A 21,580-nucleotide genomic window follows, 5' to 3' on the forward strand; every position below is an offset into this window, starting at 1 on the left:
TCCTGTGTGACGGGGTGGGGGGATCAATTAACTTTGGGACGTGCTTCAGGATGGTGGTGCCTTTGTCTCAGCAAACAGCAGTAAAAACCGTCAAGCGTAGCATAGCGTCAGTAGGGCAACACAAAATAAATAGAACGGATAAGAAAAAGCTTGCGGGGGGGGGGGAGTTGACGAAAGGAAATGCCAGAAAAGACTGCTTGGTGGTGGCCGGAGGACCGGCACCACCCCTAAGACTTTGAACAAAAGACATCACCCACATTTATCAACGTGATTAGCTTCAGGGTGGCGAAGAAAACGCCACTCCGGGGCGGAGGCTGGAGCTGCTGGGCAGATCGCGTGGCCCCAGCTCCGCGCCACTGGCCTGGGGTGAATGGAGGGTGTGGTGATGGCAGACAGGTGGACAGCGCCGGGGCGCCGCTGGCCGCCCGCGGGCCTCGCCCCGCCGCGCCTGGAGCCGCGGGTGCGCGGTGCCCGCCCGCGGCGTTGCCATGGTTCCCGGGGTCACGTGACGCGGAGGCGGGGCGCCGGGGGAGAGGGGGGCGAGGCGCGGCCGCGGCGCGCACGCGGGAGGAGCCGGAGATGCTGCCAGCCCTCCGGGGGCCGCGCTCGCTCAGCTGCCCGCCGCGCCGCCGCACGGAGCAGCCGCGCGCCGGGAGCCGCGGGCCGGGCCAGCCGGGCCGCCGGGGCCCAGTGCGCCGCGCTCAGAGCCTGTAGCGCCGTCTGCACGGTCGGCGCCGCTGCGGAGGCCGGACCCGCGTGGGGAGGAATCACAGGCGGCGAGGGCGGCGCGCGAGCGGCCGCCGCGGGAGAGGCAGGATGAGCATCGAGATCCCCGCGGGGCTGACGGAGCTGCTGCAGGGCTTCACGGTGGAGGTGCTGCGGCACCAGCCCGCGGACTTGCTGGAGTTCGCGCTGCAGCACTTCACGCGCCTGCAGCAGGAGAACGAGCGCTCGGGCGCCGCGCGTTGCGGCCGGGAGCATGGCAGGACCTGGGGGGACGCGGGCGCCGCCGCCGGGGGCGGCACCCCCAGCAAGGGGGTCAACTTCGCCGAGGAGCCCATGCGCTCCGACTCCGAGGACGGCGAGGAGGAGGAGGAAGAGGAACAGGCTGCCGACCCCGGGGCGTTCAACGGTGAGGCCCGGACTTCCACCCCCCCCACACTCCGCGCCCCTGTCCCGGAGCCCCGCGCGGCCCACGCTGCGCTCCGCGGGCTTCCCGAGCCCCGCAGCCTCGGGCCCCCGCCTCTCCCCGCGAATCGCGCCCACCCCCTCAGCATCCATTTCTGTCTCTCCATTCGCCCACCTCCCTACCCTGCTCCCTTGTCATGCTCTCCCTCCCCTGCCTTCCCCTCCTCGGAGATCCGAGAGAGATGAAGGGGTCAGGGGGCTGCTTCCCTGGCGCCCCTTGCGAATCCCCTCTTCCCAGGCCGGTTTTGGGTGGGATCTGCTGGAAAGCCAACTTTCCTTGTGGTGGGAGCTGTTCCCCCTGGAGAATACCATTGTACCCTCCGGTGAAGGGGACCGGCCGGCGCCTGGGCGTCCTCATTCCGCGCTTCAGTCTGTTAATGGAGTGTCCACAGAGGGAAGGGGGCGGGGGCGAAGAGTGTTACAGTTTATCGTCTCTCCCGTGGTTAGGATGGTGGATTCACAAAAAAGGGGGGGGGCGTGAAATCGGCCTGGCAGGGGGGTAAAACACCATTTCTGGCAATAGCTGTGACATTCTTGGAAACCGTAATTTATTATTTTCCAATTCACCGGATACTGTGTCGGGATGATATTTTTGGACATCCAACAAAGGATCCTATCTGACATGCAACCCAGGGGGTCTTTGGATGGAAGGAGTAGGCTAGAGGTATAGGAAACACATCCTGCACGATTTGGTGCTCTCCCCCCCGCCCCCAGCGTGTGAAAAACACCGTAGGAAGTTCTGTAAGCTTGTTAGTTGTCTTCAGAATAAGCCAGTGAGTAATTGTAAGGTCTGTGCCAGACACTGAAGCTGGAAAGAATGAATGGGGACAAAAAGGAATTTTCTCCAGTAGCTGCTTTTGACAAGTCCCACCGCTTGTGCTTATAACCCCTTTTTGCCTCACACACGGAAAAGACACCCAGGCGTGTTAACAGCCCCTTGTATTCACACAACATGCTTACATCTCCTTTATTATGCTATCCCAAGCTAAACTGCCCTGGTGTATGCGTGTCTTCTCTTTGTGGCGTCAGGCAAAGCATGTATGCAGCGTTGCACCAGCGTTTATTTATTCATGCTCCTTGTGGTTTTTGTGCATTTCGTACAATGAAAACATTTTAAAGTGTCATTGGATTTCCTTGTTTCCTTCCTACGAAGCTGTTTCATTTCTTTGAGGAATTAATTGCATGTTGAATTGGGTAATAAAGCGAATGCATTTTTTTTTTTTTGCTTGTCTGAAACAGTCACAGAAACCCTGGAAATGAATGCTCCATGAAGAGAAAAGGAAAACGTGCTACATAAAATTTTAATTTTGCACTCTTTAGTGTTTTCTAAGACAGGCTAATTGTTCTTTATTATTTTTTTCCTCAAAAAAAATAATCACATGTTTTCTGACTAGAACTGAGAAAGAGAAAAGAATACATCTTTTGCAAAGATGAGAAGAAAAAAAAAACCAATAATGGATACCACAGGAAGGGCAGTGGTATCTTCTACTTCTTTTATGTTCCTGACACACATGGGCAAACACAGGAATGCCCATACAGACATATACAAGTCAAGGGAAAAAAGCCCTCATTTCCTACACTGGAGAAAGCTAGGAACTAAAGGGCTTCCTAAAGAACCTGTATATGTTCTGTATAATTGTTAATAGGACTAAAATATATTGCTTGTATAATGCTTCCTTAGTACTTGGTATTGACTATCCCACTTTCTCCTTAGCACAGCGCCTGGTGCCCAGAAGAAATGTAATGCTCATGTTGTAATGAGCAGTTGAGGACCAGGGATATTTTATATGGCTTTATGTTCTTCAGGGTACTTTTACTGCAAACATTACTGTGTGCATTTTAAATTGGCCGCTGTATTTATACCTCAGCCATATCCTCAAAGACTTAAAATTTTTTTGTTGTTGGTACTGGGGTTTGAAATCAGGGGCTAGAAGCTTTCCCTTAGCTTTTGTGTTCAAAGCTGGTACTCTGCCACCTGAATCAGAGCCCCACTTCCAGCTTTTTTATGGCTAATTGGAGGTAAGAGTCTTACAGATGGCCTTGCCCAGGTCAGCTTCAAACTAGGATCCTTAGATCTCAGCCTCCTAGGTAGCTACTATTACCAGCGTCTGGATGACTTGAATGTCTTTTGACTGCAGCCAAACTGCAGTTGGATCATCAGCAGACACATATTGCTACAAAGTGGTTGCAGGCGTCTTAATTATGGACCAGATAGTAAATATTTTAAACTTTGTGGGGAACCATATTGTCTCCCATTACATTTTTTAAAAGCAGCTCTTTACTCCTTCTGGAGGTTGAAGTTGAACAAAGCTGAATGCCACCAATACACAGTTGTAGTCAAAGTTGGGAAAAAGATCAACTATCGAAGGGAAAGAACATACCAGCAATAAACCTAAAAACTAGAAACATTTCAATTTAATATTTATTTTCAGAAAAATGCCAAAGAAAATTGCCAGACACTGGGCAGTTCTCCTGGCATAGGAAATAACCCATGTTGGAGGACAAGTCAACTTGTGATAAATCACAGCAATTTTCTCATGCATTTCAAGGAAGTTTGATTCAGAAAAGAATATCACCTGGTACCATTTTGGGGGAACTTTTTGAAATAGGCTGGGTGGAATGGAGCACCTCCTCTCTGCTCCTCCTCCTCCACTTCTTCCTCCTCTCCTCCTCTTCTTCCTCTTCCACCTCTTCCTCCTCCTCTTCCTCTTCCTCCTCCTCCTTCTTCTTCTTCTTCTTCTTCTTCTAGATATCTCAAGTTACTCTGAGCCCATGGTTTCCTGATCATACTCTGTAAAACACTGGGCACTAGGTAGTGATGCCTATAATACCTGTGTATCTACATAATAGTATTTTTCAAACCCTGCCATTTTTGACGTTTTCTGTGTGCTAGGAATGTGTCAGTGCTTTATTTCAGAATCCCAGCTCCTGAGAAAGGAGAAGCTGTCACTTGTACAGTTTGTCATAGTGAAACAAGTAGGCCATACTTTACCCCTGTGCTCTTGACAACCAGGTTTATCTAAGCAAGGGGTTGGATGGGACCTGTGTGACATATACTGGAGTGTCAAGCTCTCCTTGAGAATCTTAATGTATTTTATCTTTATGGCTTTGGAAAAGTAATTTGTCCAAGGTCATATACAGAACTAGTAGAATAGCAAGTTGCTCACCTTGATCTCACCTTGAAACCCAAGACCACTAGGAGTTCTTAAATGAGGTTTGTCCTATGGGTTGACTCTCAGGTCAGATTCTCCCACTGTTTGTAATAGGTTTGCCTTGTTGGATCATATCTTCTTCCATGGCTCCCTTTAGTAATAAGTGATAGGATTTGTAATATGTTGCTAGTAAAGGCACTTTTTTGATCCTGAACCTGGTTCCCATTGACTCACATAATGATCAAGTCTCTGACCTTATTATTGTAGAGTGGTGATTTAATTAGGAAGGCAAGCATCATCTAGCATCATTTGGAAAATTCTGATCTGGTCTAGAGCTCAATGGCACTTGAAGGTCAAGTGCCATGCTGCGCATGACATCATGCCTACCAGTCAGATGGGTGAAGGTGGTCATTACTGTATTTCCCTCCCTTTTCCGAAGGATCCTTTCCTGTGTCACTAGCTTTGCCTGTTCCTCTTCTATTTTCAGTTTGTAAGTTCAGGTTTTTACTTTCTGTTTACTATCAAGTAATTCTGGCTTCTAGGCAACATTTGGGATGTTAAGAGTGAGAGTAGCTTTTGGTGGCCCTCTCCTGGGAAACTTTTAAGGCTGAAAGAAGTGAGTGTAATGATAAGCTCTTGGCATCTGCTCTCCTTCTCTTTCTGGGCTTGTGAGAAGCAAATGAAGCTAGCATGTTACTTCCAAAAGAACAGTGGAGTTTTTTTGTTCGTTTGTTTGGTTTTGTTTTGTTTTGTTTTTGTCAGTCATGGGACTTGAACTCTGGGTCTGGGTGTTGTCCCTGAGCTCTTCAGCTCAAGGCTACTGCCCTACCCCTTAAGCCACAATGCCACTTCCGGTTTTCTGGTGATTAATAGGAGATAAGAGTCTCACAGACTTTAGTGCTTGGGCTGGCTTTGAACCACAATCCTCAAATCTTAGTCTCCTGAGTAGCTAGGATTACAGGCCACCTCACCTGGCCAAAAGAACAGTGTTTTTAAGCCTAGAACTTACTAAAAGGCTTTACAGTAGATCAAAGAGTTGAATCACTACTTTGGAATACAATCTATAGTAATTAGTTTTATTTAGGCATGATTATAAGGCCTTGTGTTGCTTACAATTTTTATCGTCGAAAATGAAGTAAATAAAATTTAAATTAGGCTGAAGAATTGATGTAAAAAATACCAATTACATAGGAACACATGCAGAACCATCAATATGGGAGAAAAAACAATAACTGCTTTAATAAAACATAGAGAAAAACTAATTTTTCTATATTGTGGAAGAAAAAGATCTAGAGCCCCAAACAGATACAGGAGCCAAAAATGTGTTCCCCTGTTGTTTCGAATAGGCCTGTCAGTATCAGTTTACCAGGTAACTTCTATGATTTAATCTCCCCTGTAATCAGCCCTAATCATGTCAAGTGTGTTGGAGAACTTCCCTACCTTTGACTTCTACAGCTTAAAGGGAATGTGGAGAATTTTACAAGGTATATCATCAGGATCATGAAGAATATAGAACATTTGAGCTTGTAGTCATGGTGGATGGCTCAAGAGAATAGATCTATTGATCTTGAGAAAACTTGGGCTGAAGGAGTGTTGAGAAGAATGTTCATCATGTGTCTGAATGAGCTTTCTTAGGAGATTATGAGCAAATACTCTATATATGTCTTCTAGACACAGAATTAGAAGGATTGTTTTACTGCATAAAAGTCAAAGATGTGTCTGAAATAGTTTTAGTGGTATCTCTAAAATGAGACAGCAAAAACTGTAGGATAATAGACCGACCAGCTTCCCTGGACAGAACACATGTGGAAATATGCATAACTGGTTCATTCTGTCACCTGTTGAACTCATGATCTAACTGCTAGCAGGAGATTATAAAGAGTGGGGTGGCTTTAAAACACTGTGGTGTTGACTGGTGGTTGGACCCTCTAAATGCTATTTAGTAGGAGCCTGCTCTCTCCCTGTGGCTGGTACAGGTTAAGACTGTTAGCACTCCCTCATGTAGACTGAAGACCTGTATTTTATCAGTTAGAATTGTCTTCTACAACCGACTAAAAGTTACAATACTGTTTTTTCAAAACATTATTAATCAGCTTTGTGGCTGACAATATAGTGCTGTATAGTATCTGTTAATACTCAAAACATGCTTCCTAAGACATTTTTGATATTGACTCCACTGACATTTCCATAAAGAATTAAATAAATTAAAAATATTGCTACCTTTAGGTTGGAGCACATGCACAAAGCCCTGGATTTGATTCACCTGTACCACATACACAAAAAAAGTTGGAAGTGGTGCTGTGGTTCAAGTGGTAGAGTGCTAGCCTTGAGAAAGCCCAAGAACAGTGCCCAGGCCCCAAGTTCAAGCCCCAGGACTGGCAAAAAAAACAAAAAATATTATCAACCTCTCAAATACATTTAATTGGTTAGAAAAATAGTCATAAAAAGGGCTTTTTTTCCATCAAGAGTAGTTGTTATTTTACACATCAATTTGCATTGTGTGATTCACTGGGTACTCAGCTTTCCTATCACTTATTGTATTTTATATAGATTTTCCTCTCTGCTGCTTCCATCTATAGTTTCTTTTTTCATACATTTTTTATTGTAATTAATAGAAAGGTTACATGATATTTGCCAGATAGAAGGTGCATTAATTCACATACATTGATACCCTTTCACATGTCTTGGTCCCCATTTCCCTCCCCCCACCCCCACCCCTCATCTTGTTTTCCCCCTTCACTATCCAATTTCAAATAACCAAATACAAATATATCCAATATATTAGATAACAAAGTGAAGTGAGATACTGTAACAATATGAAATAACCAAGGGACAGCAAAAGAGATGAGAGATAGATAACATAGTACATTAAGGACAACAATCACTCATTATATGGCTTATGTTTCTATATCCTAGAGGTCCTTTCATTTAGTGTCACACTATATGGCCTTATGTATCTAGGTTTTGCTCTATTGCAAGTCTCTGCTAAGAGAGCCCAAGGTTTCTACTGATTATGACAAATGAGGGAAACCATGGAACCTAAGTTCCTTTGAGTCTGGCTTACTTCACTTAATATGCTTTTTTCTAAGTCTTTCCATTTCTTAACAAATGGGGCAATGTCATTCTTTCCACAGCAGCATAGAATTCCATTGTGTACAAATACCACATCTTGTTGATCCACTCATCAACTGAGGGACATCCTGGTTGGTTCCATATCTTTGCTATGGTAAATAGTGCTGCAATGAACATCGTTGTACTAGTGGATTTAGTCTGCCCTTGTTTCTGGATGATTGGGTAAATGCCAAGTAGTGAGTGGAATTGCTGGGTCATAGGGGAGCTCTATGTTTAGTCTTTTGAGAAACTGTCATAGTGCTTTCCATAGTGGTTGAACGAGTTTGCACTCCCACCAACAGTGTAGTAGTGATCCCTCCTGGCCACATCCCCTCCAGCATCTATTGTTATTAGTTTTCTTCATCCTGGCCATTCTAACTCGAGTGAGGTGGAATAAAAAGGCTTTTTTTTTTTTTTTTTCGCAAGTCCTGGGGACTTGAACTCAGGGCCTCCGAGCTGTCCTTGTATGTATGTGGTATCAAAGAATCGCACCCGGTCTTCATGATGCTAGGCAAGCACTCTACTACTAGGCCAAACTCTTGGCCCATAAAAAGACTTTTAAAAATGAACTTTAATTCCAGATGTTTCCTTTATATAGGAAGGCTTGTTCTCCACCTATTGATGTGTTGCTGTGCTGACTTCTTGACCTGGAAAGGGCTAAGCGGGTAAATGTGTGAGGTCTTTAGGACAGCGTGCACGTCAAGTACCGATTTTTTTTTTTTCTGGTAGAGAAACAGTTTCACTGTGCTGTGTAGCAGCGAATCTAGATTTTGTACTTTCAGGAGAGTTGAAGTAGCAAATTGGCTTATCTGGTGGTTTGACTTCAATAACAAATGCCACATTATTTTGACTTACAATTTATAGCCTAGCGCACAAGCATTTTATAATTAATAGATCAGTGAAGTCTTTGGCTGTTAGAGACTGCATGATAGCTTTAAATCCTCCTGAAATGGATTACATCACTCCCAACCATGATAAGATGTGGAAGTCATTATTCCTGTGAACATGACATCATGGTTTTATAGATGTTGAAAAGATTTCAGGTTAAAGGTGGTACTTGTGGCTTTTGGTTCATTATTTAAGCCAATTCAGTTAGGGCATCAAAGAACTCGAAATAGTGCCTTTCCTGCTCCTGTCTGTCTAGTCTGAGGTACTTCTAGAAAAGGGAGAGTCAGGGAGAAAACCCAGCTTGTGGATACTGGGAGAGGGAGGAAGAGAAGGACAATTGCCTGGAACTTGGGAAGTGCTAGCAGCTCCTTTAGATACACTGTAAATTCAAACACACAAAATCTGAAGTTAGTTTCTCTTTTTCTTTTTCTTTTTAGCCTAGGTTGGAAATCAGGCTCTTTAGCTGTCACTTCACATAAGACAGCGAGAAGCTTTTCATTGGTGGCTGCAGCAGGGAGTGATGTGCCCTGTCCTGAAGAGCCAGGAGTAAATGTCCGGTAGTTACATTAACAAATCACATCCTATGGATTCCTGTACATTTCCGGCTGACAAGATTTTGTTCATAACTGTGCTGGAAAGAAACAAGCATGGTTCTCAGCAGTGCAACTATCAGCAGGAGACCATTGAATCTGTCAATTAGAAGTCTATTTATGACTCCTTATCAAAGTCATTTGTCTGCAGCAGTAGAGGTAGTGAGGGCCGGGGGTGCAGACTGAGGAGTGATGGAGCATTTTAAGCGAAAGGATTTGTTGCACTGTCTAGGTTAGGACAAGGTTGCAGCACAGGAAAGGAGCTGGGATGTGAGACATGGGACAAGCCTGTGAGGAGAAGGAATAAATGAGAGGCTACTAGCAGTGTGCTGTGCTTCCTGCATACGCATTTATTGAGAGATCGTTTCTTCCCCTTTTGGTGGTACCGTGATTTGAAGTCAAAGCTTCATGTCTCTGGGCAGTTCCTCTATTACTTGAGACAACCTCTAGCCCTTTTTACTTTAACTATTTTTCCAGATAAGGTTTCCTGATTATGATCAGGGTTGACCTTGGACCCGTAGTCCTCCTGTCTTATTTCTTCCTCGTAGCATGGGAATCATAGGTGTGGTGATACTACAGCCAGGTGCTACTGAACCTGGCTTATTGATTGAGATGGAGTCTCACTAACGCTTTTGTCCTTGCTAGCTAACCTTGATCTTCTTGATGTCCTGGGATGATAGGTATAAGCTATTACACTAAGGCTGGGGCGCTCCCCTCCTCCCTCTCTCTCATCTCTTCTCTCTCCCCTTCTTTCTCTTTCTCTCCTCCATCCCTTCTCCCTCTGTCCCTCCCTCCTTCCTCCCTTCCTTCTTCTCTTTCTTTTTCTTTTCCTCTACCTTCCTTTTTTCTTTCTGTTGTACCAGTACTGTGGCTTGAACTCAAGCCCTCAAACTTTCTTGGCTTTATTTGCTTTTGGCTGGGACACTATCTCTTGAGCTATACCTCCAGGCTGGCATTTTACTGGATACTTGGAGAACCGCTTGGCCAAGCTTTAAACTTCAGTGCTCCAGGTTTCTACTACAAGCATGAGCCACTGGCAGCTGGCCTTTTTTTCTTTTCTAAGGCAAAACAAACGATTATTCTCATAAGTTTACTCTCTATATTTAAGGAACAACCCTTTGGTTGGAGACTCTTCCACAGATCATATATGTGATTTGTTTGGTTTAGTAGTGATGAGGCAGGTGAGAGGCACAGGTTTCTTACCTAAATTTAGTAGATATTAGCCTTGTGTATTTAGTCTGCATAAACATACAAATAGTATTTTGTAGTAATTGTAACTTACATATTATGAATTCTTATATCAAGTCTGGGCTGAAGAAAAAGTACTTTTGTACATTGCCTTCAGAATTCTTCAGAATTCCCATTGTTTTGCCCTTTGATGCTTGTTCAATGCAGTAAGCCTCATATTGGTCTTTAAATTTTATTATTAGATAGTTATACACAGAGGTTACAGTTCATAAGTTAGGTTATAAGCACACTGAATCTTGATGTGTCACCCCCTCTACCTTCCTCCTTTCCCCACCGTCTATCCCTATATTGTATTTTTCTATCAGTTGCCTAAGAAGGTGCAGTGGAGCTGGCTGCTAAAAGCTCACACTTAAAATTGTAGTTACTCAGGAGGCTGACATCTGAAGGAGTATAATTCCAGGCCAAATGCAGAAAATTCTGTGAAACTCCATTTGTAAAATGCTGAACTGGAGGCATGACTCAGGTGGTAGAGTGCAAGCAGTTTAGTGAGTACTGGGCCCCTAAGTCCAATCTTGACACCAGCCAGAGGCGGGGTGGGGGAGATTGGATCCTGCTTTTGTCCTGTGTAGTCTTAGCCAAACTCTCTAGCTGTCACCCCAAAACCCACTAAACTGAAAACCCACTGTGATACCCATCATCATTTTATGGGAACAATTTTTGTATCACAGAAATTCAAAATGACTCAGACTGTTCCATTATGTCATTATTTTGTGGAAAGAATTTGAGCTAAAATTTTTAGGTCATGGCTTACATGAAAACAAAACAATCTAAAAAATCAGAAATATAAACACAGTTGGTGCAACATTTATAAATGTCTCAGCAATAGATTCTGCCATGTGTAGCTTAATATGTTTGGAAACCAAAAAATAAAAATTCATTCCAGTTGCTTCTGTTTAAAAAAGAAGTTCCTTAATTTGAAAAAAATAAATAAAAAAGACAAAAGGTCAAACTATAAACACATGTCCCACATAAAAGTGAAGCCTGCCGGGAGTTTGGCCTAATGGTAGAATGCTTGCCTAGCATGCATGAAGACCGAGGTTCGATTCCTCAGTACCATACACATAGGGAAAAAAAAAGCTGGAAGTGGTGCTGAGGCTCAACTAGTAGAGCTCTAGCCTTGAGAAAGTCCAAGGATGACAGTGCTCAGGCCCAGAACTCAAACCCAGGACTGGGAAAAAAAAAAAGTGAAGCCTGGGTGCTGTGGCTCATGCCTGTAATCCTAGCTATTCAGGAGATCTGAGGATTGAGGTTCAAAGCTAACCCGGGCACTAAAGTCTGTGAAACTCTTATCTCCAATTAACCACTAGAAAATGAGAAGTGGGGCTGTGGCTCCAGTGTAGGGTGGTAGCCTTGTAGTGAAGAGCTCAGGTACAATGCCCAGGCCCAGAGGTAAGGCAGTAGCCTTGAGCTGGAGAGCTCAGGAACAGGACCCAGGCCCAGTGTTCAAGCCCATGATGGACCCCCTCCCATCCCCCACCCCCCCACCTCAAAAAAAAAAAGTGAAGCCAAGAAGATTCATTGTATACAGTGTATTCCTGTATCCGCTTGGTTGGGGATTCACATTGTTTAATTTACATTAGCTGTTCCAAGACAAAACAGTCCATGGGAGTGATATTGAGAGGTTTTTTTGTTGGGGAGGGGAGGGAAAATACATTTTAGACCTTTTCAAAAGGTCAGGTCAAATTGAAACTATACCGAAATAGCTGAAAGCTAATGTTTGTTAAATGGCGTCTTTTAATTAGTAACTATTGTTCACATTTTGGATTGTTTATGAAGTTCTTGATGCTTAACAAGCCTCATTACACACATGCCATTTAGTTCCCTCCCCCACCACTATAAGTGGTAGAGTTAGGAATTGACCCTGGCAGTCAGCTTCTCAGGCCAGTTTGTTTCTCAAGACATCCTTATTAGCAAAACACTGTATTCCTGTATGTCTTTTGTAAATTTTACATATGTTCCGGTGTATCTACTGTGCAGTTAAGAGGGTTTCCCAGAGTGTAAAAAATAATTGTAGAATTAGGATGTACCTTAGTAGCAAAGTACTTGCCTAGCAAGTACAATGTCGTGGATTTAATCCTCAGTACCAAAAAAGAAAAGACAAAGGAAAATACAGTTTAAAAAAACACCCAAACAAAGAAAAAGGTAGACTAGCTGTTTTCTTTTCCCAGGCCTCAACTCTGTCACCTGTGTAAGGGTGATCAGCTTTGGTCTCTAGATTTAAATTCTTAGATTGTGAAGCACCTGAAGGCAGAGGTGTGTGTGTGTGTGTGTGTGTGTGTGTGTGTGTGTGTGTACAGTCTAAGGTAAATGTTTGGTTCAACAGAAGTCACATGACTATATAAGGCAATCCTATCCTAAAAAAAGGACTTAGGAGGGGGTTTGAGCAAAGCACACTGTGTGCATTCGAATGCAGACATGTTCAAATGAAAACCTCATGCACAACCAATTGATGCTTAAAAAAAAGGAACTGGGAGGGCCAGAAGTGTGGCCTAGTGGTAGAGTATTCACCTAGCATGCATGAAGCCCTGGGTTAGATTCCTCTGTACCACATACACAGAAAAAGCTGGAAGTGGTGCTGGGGCTCAAGTGGTAGAGCGCTATCCTTGAGCAAAAAGTGTCCAAGGACAGTACCTAGGCCCTGAGTTCAAGCCCCAGTGCTGGCAAAAAAAGGAACTGGGAAATAAAAATTATGTTACTTAAGTTAGGAAGATGAATAGTTTTTATTTTATCTGTGTTCCTGTATGTATCTTTAGCTCTGGCTGAGATGTTGTTTTTGGTTTAGATTCTGAAACAGACCAAGAGAATGACATGTTACAGGTGTTAATCTTTAAACTGTCAGAATGTCAGCCAAAATGAAAAGAAAGTTGATACTTGAAACATCATTTTTTAAATCATTTTTAATATATTTTTTAAAGGATACATACAGTATTGTAAATTGATACAATTAGTCTCTTGATGCTGAATCAACTTATTCTCTTGATACTGAATGCCAGGTTCTCTCTCCATGTCTTTTTTTTTTTTTAAACCAAACCCCATTCTCTCTTTCAAGGCTAGTTTCATTCTTACTCTATCCAGAAGTCCTTGCCAGCTTCCCTTAGTGATACTGATAGTACCGATATGGGAGGATGGGTATGTCCTTGAGCACCGGAAGATGTGCAGATCATGTTCTCAATGTAGACAGCAGGACCATTCACACACACACACACACACACACACACACACACACACACACACACACACTCCCCCTCCCCCTGAGGTTTTCTTGTATGTGATCTCTTCACAGTCAGTAGTAGGTACTCAAATTTTTAATTTTTATTTTTTTGTCAGTCCTGGGCTTTGAACTCAGGGACTGAGCATTATCCTTGGACTTTCTCAAGGCTAGAGCTCTACCACTGGAGCCACAGTAACCATTTCTGGCTTTTTTCTATGTATGTGTTACCAAGGAATTGAACCCTGGACTTCATGCATGCTAGGCAAGCACTCTACCATTAAGCTAAACTTCCAGTCCCTCAAATATTTTTTAAAAGTAAAATTCAGTTAAATACTGAATACCTAATGGGAAATGTGAATATGAATGTACAATGGCTAAAATCTTTAGACACAACCACTTTAAATAGGCTTCTAATGCTAGTCTCCTAATAATCTTTTATATTAATGGAATACTTAAAATATTTTAATGAAATAGTTTAGCCTGTTTGGGGTTCAGTATCATAGATTGAGATTTCATTATATTAAAAATGAGGCATTTTTTGGCAAAGAAACATATGAGGAAATGCTTATCATCCATGGCCATAAAGGAAATGTAAATACAAACAACCCTGAGATACCACTGTACCCCAATTAGAATGGCTAGTATTCTGAACTCTGACAATGACAAATGCTGGCCGGGATGTGGAGAACAAGGAACCCAACTGCACTGCTGGTGGGAATGTAAACTAGTACAGCCACTCTGGAAAGCAATCTAGAGGTTCCTCAAAAAACTAAACATAGACCTTCCCTACATCTCAGCCATATCATTCCTAGGCATCTACCCTGAGCAACATGGCCCAGGAAATGATAAGGACACCTGCACAGCCCTGTTCATCACTGCACTATTCACAATAGCCAAGAGATGGAAACAACCCAAATGCCCTACTGCAGATGAATAGATACAAAAAATGTGACATATATATACATACACATAGACACACACAGACACACACAGACACAGACACACACACACACACACACACACACACACACACACACACACACACACACACACACAATGGAATTCTACATAGCCAGCAGACAAGATAAAATAGTGGCATTTACTGGGAACTAGGTAGAACTAGAGCAAATCATGTTGAGTGAGATAAGCGAAGACCAGAGAGACAAAACACACATGGTCTCTCTGAAATATGGGTGTTAGATCTAAAACTGTCCAAGACAAGACAAACTAACAGGGCTTTAAGATGCTCACATCCAATGAAACCAAAGGAAGAGGGAACAACCAATACCTTAGCAAAGAAGAAATAATACATAACACTTGATTTGGAGGAGATGGTTTTATTGTCAATGTTAAACCTGTTGTTCCAGGTAAGACTAGAGGGTTTTATATATCTTACATTTATAAATCTGTAGACTAGATCAATGATGCTTAGTATTATGAAAGTAAAAAAATGATTGTGACATTAGCAAAATATCACTGTGCCACAGTACTGTAAACTTTATATAACTACTTAACCTCAATTAAAAAAAATGTCTTTGTGTGTGACATTTGATTATTGTACAAATGCAGAGGACACAACACATGGATTTTGTCTTGCCTGTGGAGATTTTACATTCTGGTGACAATTGAGGTGACATTATGATCTGACCTGAACCCCTTCTTGCTTACTAGAACTCTGCTGAATCTACAGTGGGTCTCTCCCTTTCTTGGGCATCCTGCCACCTTCATCAAGATGCTTTCTTTTCATGACATGATTCCTGGCCACCTTTCCCAATGCCTCTTCTCTGTGGAACCCTGTGTTTTTCCTTTAGCTCTAGCATGAACTTCCTGCAGTAAGATTCATATTGAGGAATTCATCCTCTTCCCATATCCCTTTTCTAGTGTTCTATAGGCAGCTCTGGTTAATTTTATCCTATACTGTGAATGTGTTGTATTCTGCCTCAATTTTTTTCCTCTCTACTCATTTCATTCTTTTGTTGTTGTTTCTCCACTAATTTGCCTAAAGGCCCCTGACCTCATAATTTTTACATTTGGTAGTTGACTGTTAGGGAAACACACACACACACACACACACACACACACACACACACACAGAGATTGGTTGGGCTGAGAGTATTGCTCAGTGGCAGAGCACTTGTCTTGCATGTGTAAAGACCTGCTTTCATCCCCAGTGCTGCATACTGCTTTTACTTGTTGAACATTTGAGTAAAGTGGCATGAAAACTATGAAATATCAGCATGTATTTTTTTTGCCAGTCCTGAGCTTGAGCTCAGGGCCTGAGCACTGTCCTTGGACTTTCTCAAGGCTAGAGCTCTACCACTTGAGCCTCAGCACAACTTCCAGCTTTTTTTAAATATGTATGTGGTACAGAGGAATCGAACCCGGGTCTTTGTGCATGCTAGGCAAGCACTCTACCACTAGGCCAAACTCCCGGTCCTCAGCATGTATTTTTAAAAAACTATGACTTCACTTCAGCACAGACTTGGGTTTGAATCCTGGCTCTGCCATTTTGCACTTCTGGGATGAACTAAGTATCATTCCTGGAGTCATTCAAACACACTGCAAGTTTTAGAAGATAGCGACAACAGAAGCCTTTTAAAAATGAAACTTAAAAACCTAAGAAGCTGAACATTGCTTACAAGAGTTGTAAGTAGTACTTAAAAAAAAAAAAACTTGTCAGTGAACATATGTATGTGAATTCTTTAAATGTTTTATCTGCCTCAATTTCTAAAAAAAAGAAAAAAAAATGCAAAACCAGAAAACCATGAGGTCCTGAAAGCTCAAACCCTCTTTTATTGCATTTGAGGCTTCAAGTAAATACCTTGCTTTTTTTCTGAAGTAAAAAAGGCAAAGAGATAAAGCATTGTTTTACTCTAATATGATCTTGTCCTTTAGAATAAATCTAGCCTAATAGGATAAGTGTGTGTGTGTGTGTGTGTGTGTGTGTGTGTGTGTGAAACCTTCAAGCTTATAATCTTTTTTTTTTTGCCAGTCCTGGCCTTGAGCTCAGGGCCTGAGCACTGTCCTTGGACTTTTCTCAAGGCTAGAGCTCTACCACTTGAGCCTCAGCACCACTTCCGGCTTTTTTCTATGTATGTGGTACCAAGGAATCGAACCCGGGTCTTCATGCATGCTAGGCAAGCACTTTAACCACTAGGCCAAACTCCCGACCAAGCTTATAATCTTATTTAAGCTTTAGCAAGTAATGTTTTTCAAGATTTTATTAACATTGACTTTTACATCATATTTCAAATGTCATGTTTAACAAACAAGTATTCAAGAAGGGAATCTCTATATACAATCACTGGCACTTAGATTTTTGAACATAATCAAAATTAGGCTGAGGGTTTGTATGTCATAGATACATATTAATCTATGTAATAGAACATTATGTCTATAGAGTAGATAGCCCATCATAGATTTTTATGTCTATGTAGTTATTTATGTTTATATCTCCAAGACCATGTCCATAACCTTGGTACCCAAATACTGAGTCATCGCTCTTGTATTCTTTGGATCTAATATTCACATATTAAGGATACCATGCGCCTTTTGTTCCTTTGGTCTTGACTTACCTCACTCAACATGATTTCATCCACTTCCCAGCGAATGCCATTATTTTATCTTAAGTAATTTTTAAACAGCTTAGGACTCATTAGGTAGGAGTATTGAAAATAGTTGTTTATTTAAACAAGGGAGGTGCTTGTAGCAAAAACATGCATGTATACCTGAAATAGAAATTAACTGGAAGAAATTAGTTGCAGTAAATTGATAGCTTGCTGTCACTTCTTCATGTCATAGAAGTAAGCTCATGGTGGAACAAATTCATGCCTCTCACTCTACATCAGCTTGTTTTCAATGTTACTCCTAAAAGCCACCACTCTATGTTTGTTCAACTTTAAATTGCTGACATCATACTATAGTTTTAGAAGGTCAAAAGACCCTGTGGAGGTTTCCTTTTATACCAAAAATCACAAATCTTTGATTTTTTAAGAAATTGACAGCTCCTTTGGGACACGGCAAAGGCAGTACTCATAGGAAAATTTATAGCTCTGAGAGCCTAGAATAATAAATTGGAAAAATCGCAAACCAACAATTTAATGTGTCACCTTAAGCTCCTGGAAAAAGAGCAACAAAACAACCCTAATCCCACTAGAAGGAAGCAAATTATTAAAATCAAAGCAGAATTAAATGAATTGGAATCCAAAAAAACTATAGAAAGAATCAACAAAACAAGGAGTTGGTTCTTTGAAAGAATTAACAAAATTGACAAACCCTTAGCAAATCTTACCAAAAAAAGAAGGGAGCATACCTAAATAAACAAAATCGCAGATGAAAATGGTAATATCACGACAGAAATTACCAAGATCCAGAGTATCATGAGGGAATACTTCTCAAACTTTTACGCCAACAAATTTGAGAATCTAGAAGAAATGTACGAATTCCTAGCCAATATTAACATACCCACACTGAATCAAGAAGAACTAACCCAACTAAACAGGCCTATTTCAAGCACTGAAATAGAAATGGCAATAAGAGAACTTCCACCTAAGAAAAGCCCAGGGCCAGATGGATTCACAGCTGAATTCTATAAGGTCTTCAAAGCGGAGCTCACACCAATACTCCTCAAACTCTTCAACGAAATTGAAAATGAAGGTTCTTTACCAAACTCATTCTATGAAGCCAGTATAACCCTCATCCCCAAACCAGACAGAGATTTATCAAAGAGAGAGAACTGTAGACCTATTTCTTTGATGAACATCGATGCAAAACTTCTCAACAAAATACTGGCCAACCATCTACAACAGCTCATCAAAAAAAATTATACACTATGATTAAACATGTTTCATCACAGGGAGGCAAAGCTGGTTCAACATACGCAAATCAATTAATATAATTCAACACATCAACAGGAGCAGGGACAAAAATCACATGATTGTCTCAATAGATGCAGAAAAGGCATTTGACAAGATCCAACACCCCTTTATGTTAAAAGCTCTGGAGAAACTAGGAATCCATGGAACATTCCTCAATATAATAAAGGCTGTGTATGACAAACCCACAGCTAATATTATACTTAATGGTGAAAAGCTAAAGCCATTCCCTCTAAAATCAGGAATGAGACAAGGATGCCCACTCTCTCCACTCCTCTTTAACATAGTATTAGAATTCCTAGCCAGTGCAATAAGGCAAGAAGCAAGCATAAAGGGGATCCAAATAGGGAAAGAGGAAGTAAAACTTTCCCTCTTTGCAGATGACATGATCCTGTATTTAAAGAATCCTATAGACTCTACTCCCAAGCTCCTTGAGCTGATTTAAAACTTTGGAAGGGTAGCAGGGTATAAAATTAACCCTCAAAAATTAGCTGCCTTCCTCTACGCCAACAGTGAGAGGAACGAGGCAACAATCAGGAAAGCAACTCCTTTTGTAGTAGCCTCAAAGAAAATAAAGTACCTAGGAATTACCTTAACTAAGAATGTAAAGGACCTTTTTGATGAAAACTTTAAAACTCTGAAAAAGCAAATTAAAGCAGAACCGAGGAAATGGAAAAACCTCCCATGCTCCTGGATCGGAAGAATCAGTATCATGAAAATGACAATCTTGCCAAGGGCTATCTGCAAATTCAACGCAATATCCATCAATATCCCAATGTCATTCTTTAAAGAAATAGAAGAGGCAATCTAAAATTTCATATGGAATAATAAAAGACCTCATATAGCAAAAACACTTCTTAGCAGAAAGAACAGCGCAGGAGGAATTTCAATACCAAACTTTAGACTCTATTACAGAGCTATAATTATCAAAACAGCTTGGTACTGGCACAAGAACAGGCCTGAAGACCAATGGAAGAGAACTGAAGACCCAGATATTAAACCACAGACCTATGGCCACCTAATCTTTGACAAGGGAGCCAAAAAACTAGAATGGAAGAAAGACAGCCTCTTCAACAAGTGGTGCTGGCAGAACTGGTTAAGCACCTGCAGAAAACTAAAGTCGGATCCTTCTTTGTCACCCTGCACTAGAATTAACTCCCAATGCATCAAAGACCTGGAGGTAAAAGCCGACACACTGAAAACTTTACAAGAAGGAATAGGAGATACACTAGACCTCCTTGGCACTCAAAACTTTCTTAATAAGGACCAAGAATCACAACAAATCAGAGAAAGGCTGGATAAGTGGGACTGCATTAAAGTGCAGAGCTTTTGTGTGGCAAAGGACATAGCTAGTAAATTAATTAGGAAGCCTACAGAGTGGGAGAAGATCTTCACCAACCATACAACAAAGGCCTCATATCTAAAATATATCAACAGCTCAAAAAATTGAATCACTCCAAAACCAATCTCCAAAGTAACAACCATCCCATTAAAAGATGGGCCAAAGACTTAAAGAGAGTCTTCTCTGAAGAAGAAACAAAAATGGCCTATAGACACATGAAGAAATGCTCGACATCTCTGGTCATAAAAGAAATGCAAATCAAAACAACTCTAAGATTCCACCTCACTCCAGTTAGAATGGCCAGGATCAAGAAAACTAATAACAACAGATGTTGGAGGGGATGTGGCCAGGAGGGATCACTACTGCACTGTTGGTGGGAGTGCAAACTCGTTCAACTACTATGGAAAGCAGTGTGGCAGTGCCTCAAAAGGCTAAACATAGAGCTCCCCTATGACCCAGGAATTCCACTACTTGGCATTTACCCAGTCATCCAGAAACAAGGGCAGACTAAATCCACTAGCACAGTGATGTTCATTGCAGCACTATTTACCATAGCAAAGATATGGAACCAACCTAGGATGTCCCTCAGTTGATGAGTGGATCAACAAGATGTGGTATTTGTACACAATGGAATTCTATGCTGCTGTCAGAATTAATGACATTGCCCCATTTGTTAGGAAATGGAAAGACTTAGAAAAGATCATATTAAGTGAAGTAAGCCAGACTCAAAGGAACTTAGGCTCAATGGTTTCCCTCACTTGTCATAATCAGTAGAAATCTTGGGCTCTCCTAGCAGAGATTTGCAATAGAGCAGAACCTTGATACAAAAGGCCATATAGTAGTATGCTAAATGAAAGGACCTCTAGGATATAGAAACATAAGCCATATAATGAGTGATTGTTGTTCTTAAGGTACTATGTTATCTCTCATCTCTTTTGCTGTCCCTTGGTTATCTCATATTGTTACAGTATCTCACTTTGTTACCTGATATATTGTATATATTTGTATTTGGTTATTTGAAATTGGATAGGGAAGGGGGGAAAACAAGATGAGGGGTGGGGGTGGGGGGTAGGGAAATGGGGACCAAGACATGTAAAAGGGTATCAAGGTATGGGAATTAATGCACCATCTATCTGGCAAATATCACGTAACCCTTCTATTAATTACAATAAAAAATATATGGAAAAAAAAAGAAATTGACTAACAGTACCACTAAGCAATACAAAGACTTTTTGTTCAAGGCACAATGGCTCAGTCCTGTAATCCTACCTACTCAGGTGGCTGAGATCTGAGGATCGAGGTTCAAAGCCAGCACTAAAGATTGGGGGACTCTTAACTCCAATTAGCCACTAGAAAAACCAGAAGTGGTGCTACAGCTCCAGTGGTAGGACAGTAGCCTTAAGCTGAAGAGCTCAGGGACAACGCCCAGACCCAGAGTTCAAGCCCCACGACCTGGGTGGGGGGGGAGAAGGGGGAAAGTCTTTTGGTTCAGAAAAACTTATCATCATAATTACCTTATAGTTCAGTTTAAAAATAATCAGGGAGGTATTTTCATGGCTGCATTTTTAACAAGAACTCATTTGTGAAAACAATGCTTTATGAAAATAATTTAGAAGCATTCAAAAACAATGTGAACTAGTCTTGTTGAGAGTAACGGACGCTAGTGATAAAGCTGAACATTTTTTTTCTCTTTAAAATTCTGGGCTAGGGTTCTTAATGTACTATGTTATTTCTCAAAAAAAAAAAAATTCTCGGGAAGAAGGAAGATGGCGCCGAGACAATAGGGACACTGCCTAGCTTTCTCTGACAAAAAGAGAGAACCAGGGAGTCCCACGAGCCAACTATCTAAAGAAATCCACAACAACAAACTCAAAAAGCAACGGAGAAGGACTCAAACCGGAAAAGAAATCCAGATAAAGCTCACATCCAACTTTCTCAAAGAATTCGGAACGCGAGGACCCCTCCCCCACCTCTCT

At 41.8% G+C, this 21,580-nt stretch overlaps 1 protein-coding gene across 1 annotated transcript in view; it reads left to right on the forward strand.

The window, feature by feature from the left end:
- The first annotated feature begins 725 nt into the window (after window positions 1-725).
- Window positions 726-21,580, forward strand: part of Prkar2b (protein kinase cAMP-dependent type II regulatory subunit beta) — an 88,886-nt gene continuing 68,031 nt past the window's right edge. Inside the window, exon 1 of the mRNA XM_090332984.1 lies at window positions 726-1,132. Coding sequence (XP_090189110.1) covers window positions 817-1,132 — 316 coding nt within the window. The 5' untranslated portion in view covers window positions 726-816. The remainder of the gene's footprint in view (window positions 1,133-21,580) is intronic.

The sequence above is a fragment of the Megascapheus bottae genome, chromosome 5, assembly GCF_031878675.1.
Source record: "Megascapheus bottae isolate mThoBot1 chromosome 5, mThoBot2.hap1, whole genome shotgun sequence".
NCBI lineage: Eukaryota > Metazoa > Chordata > Mammalia > Rodentia > Geomyidae > Megascapheus > Megascapheus bottae.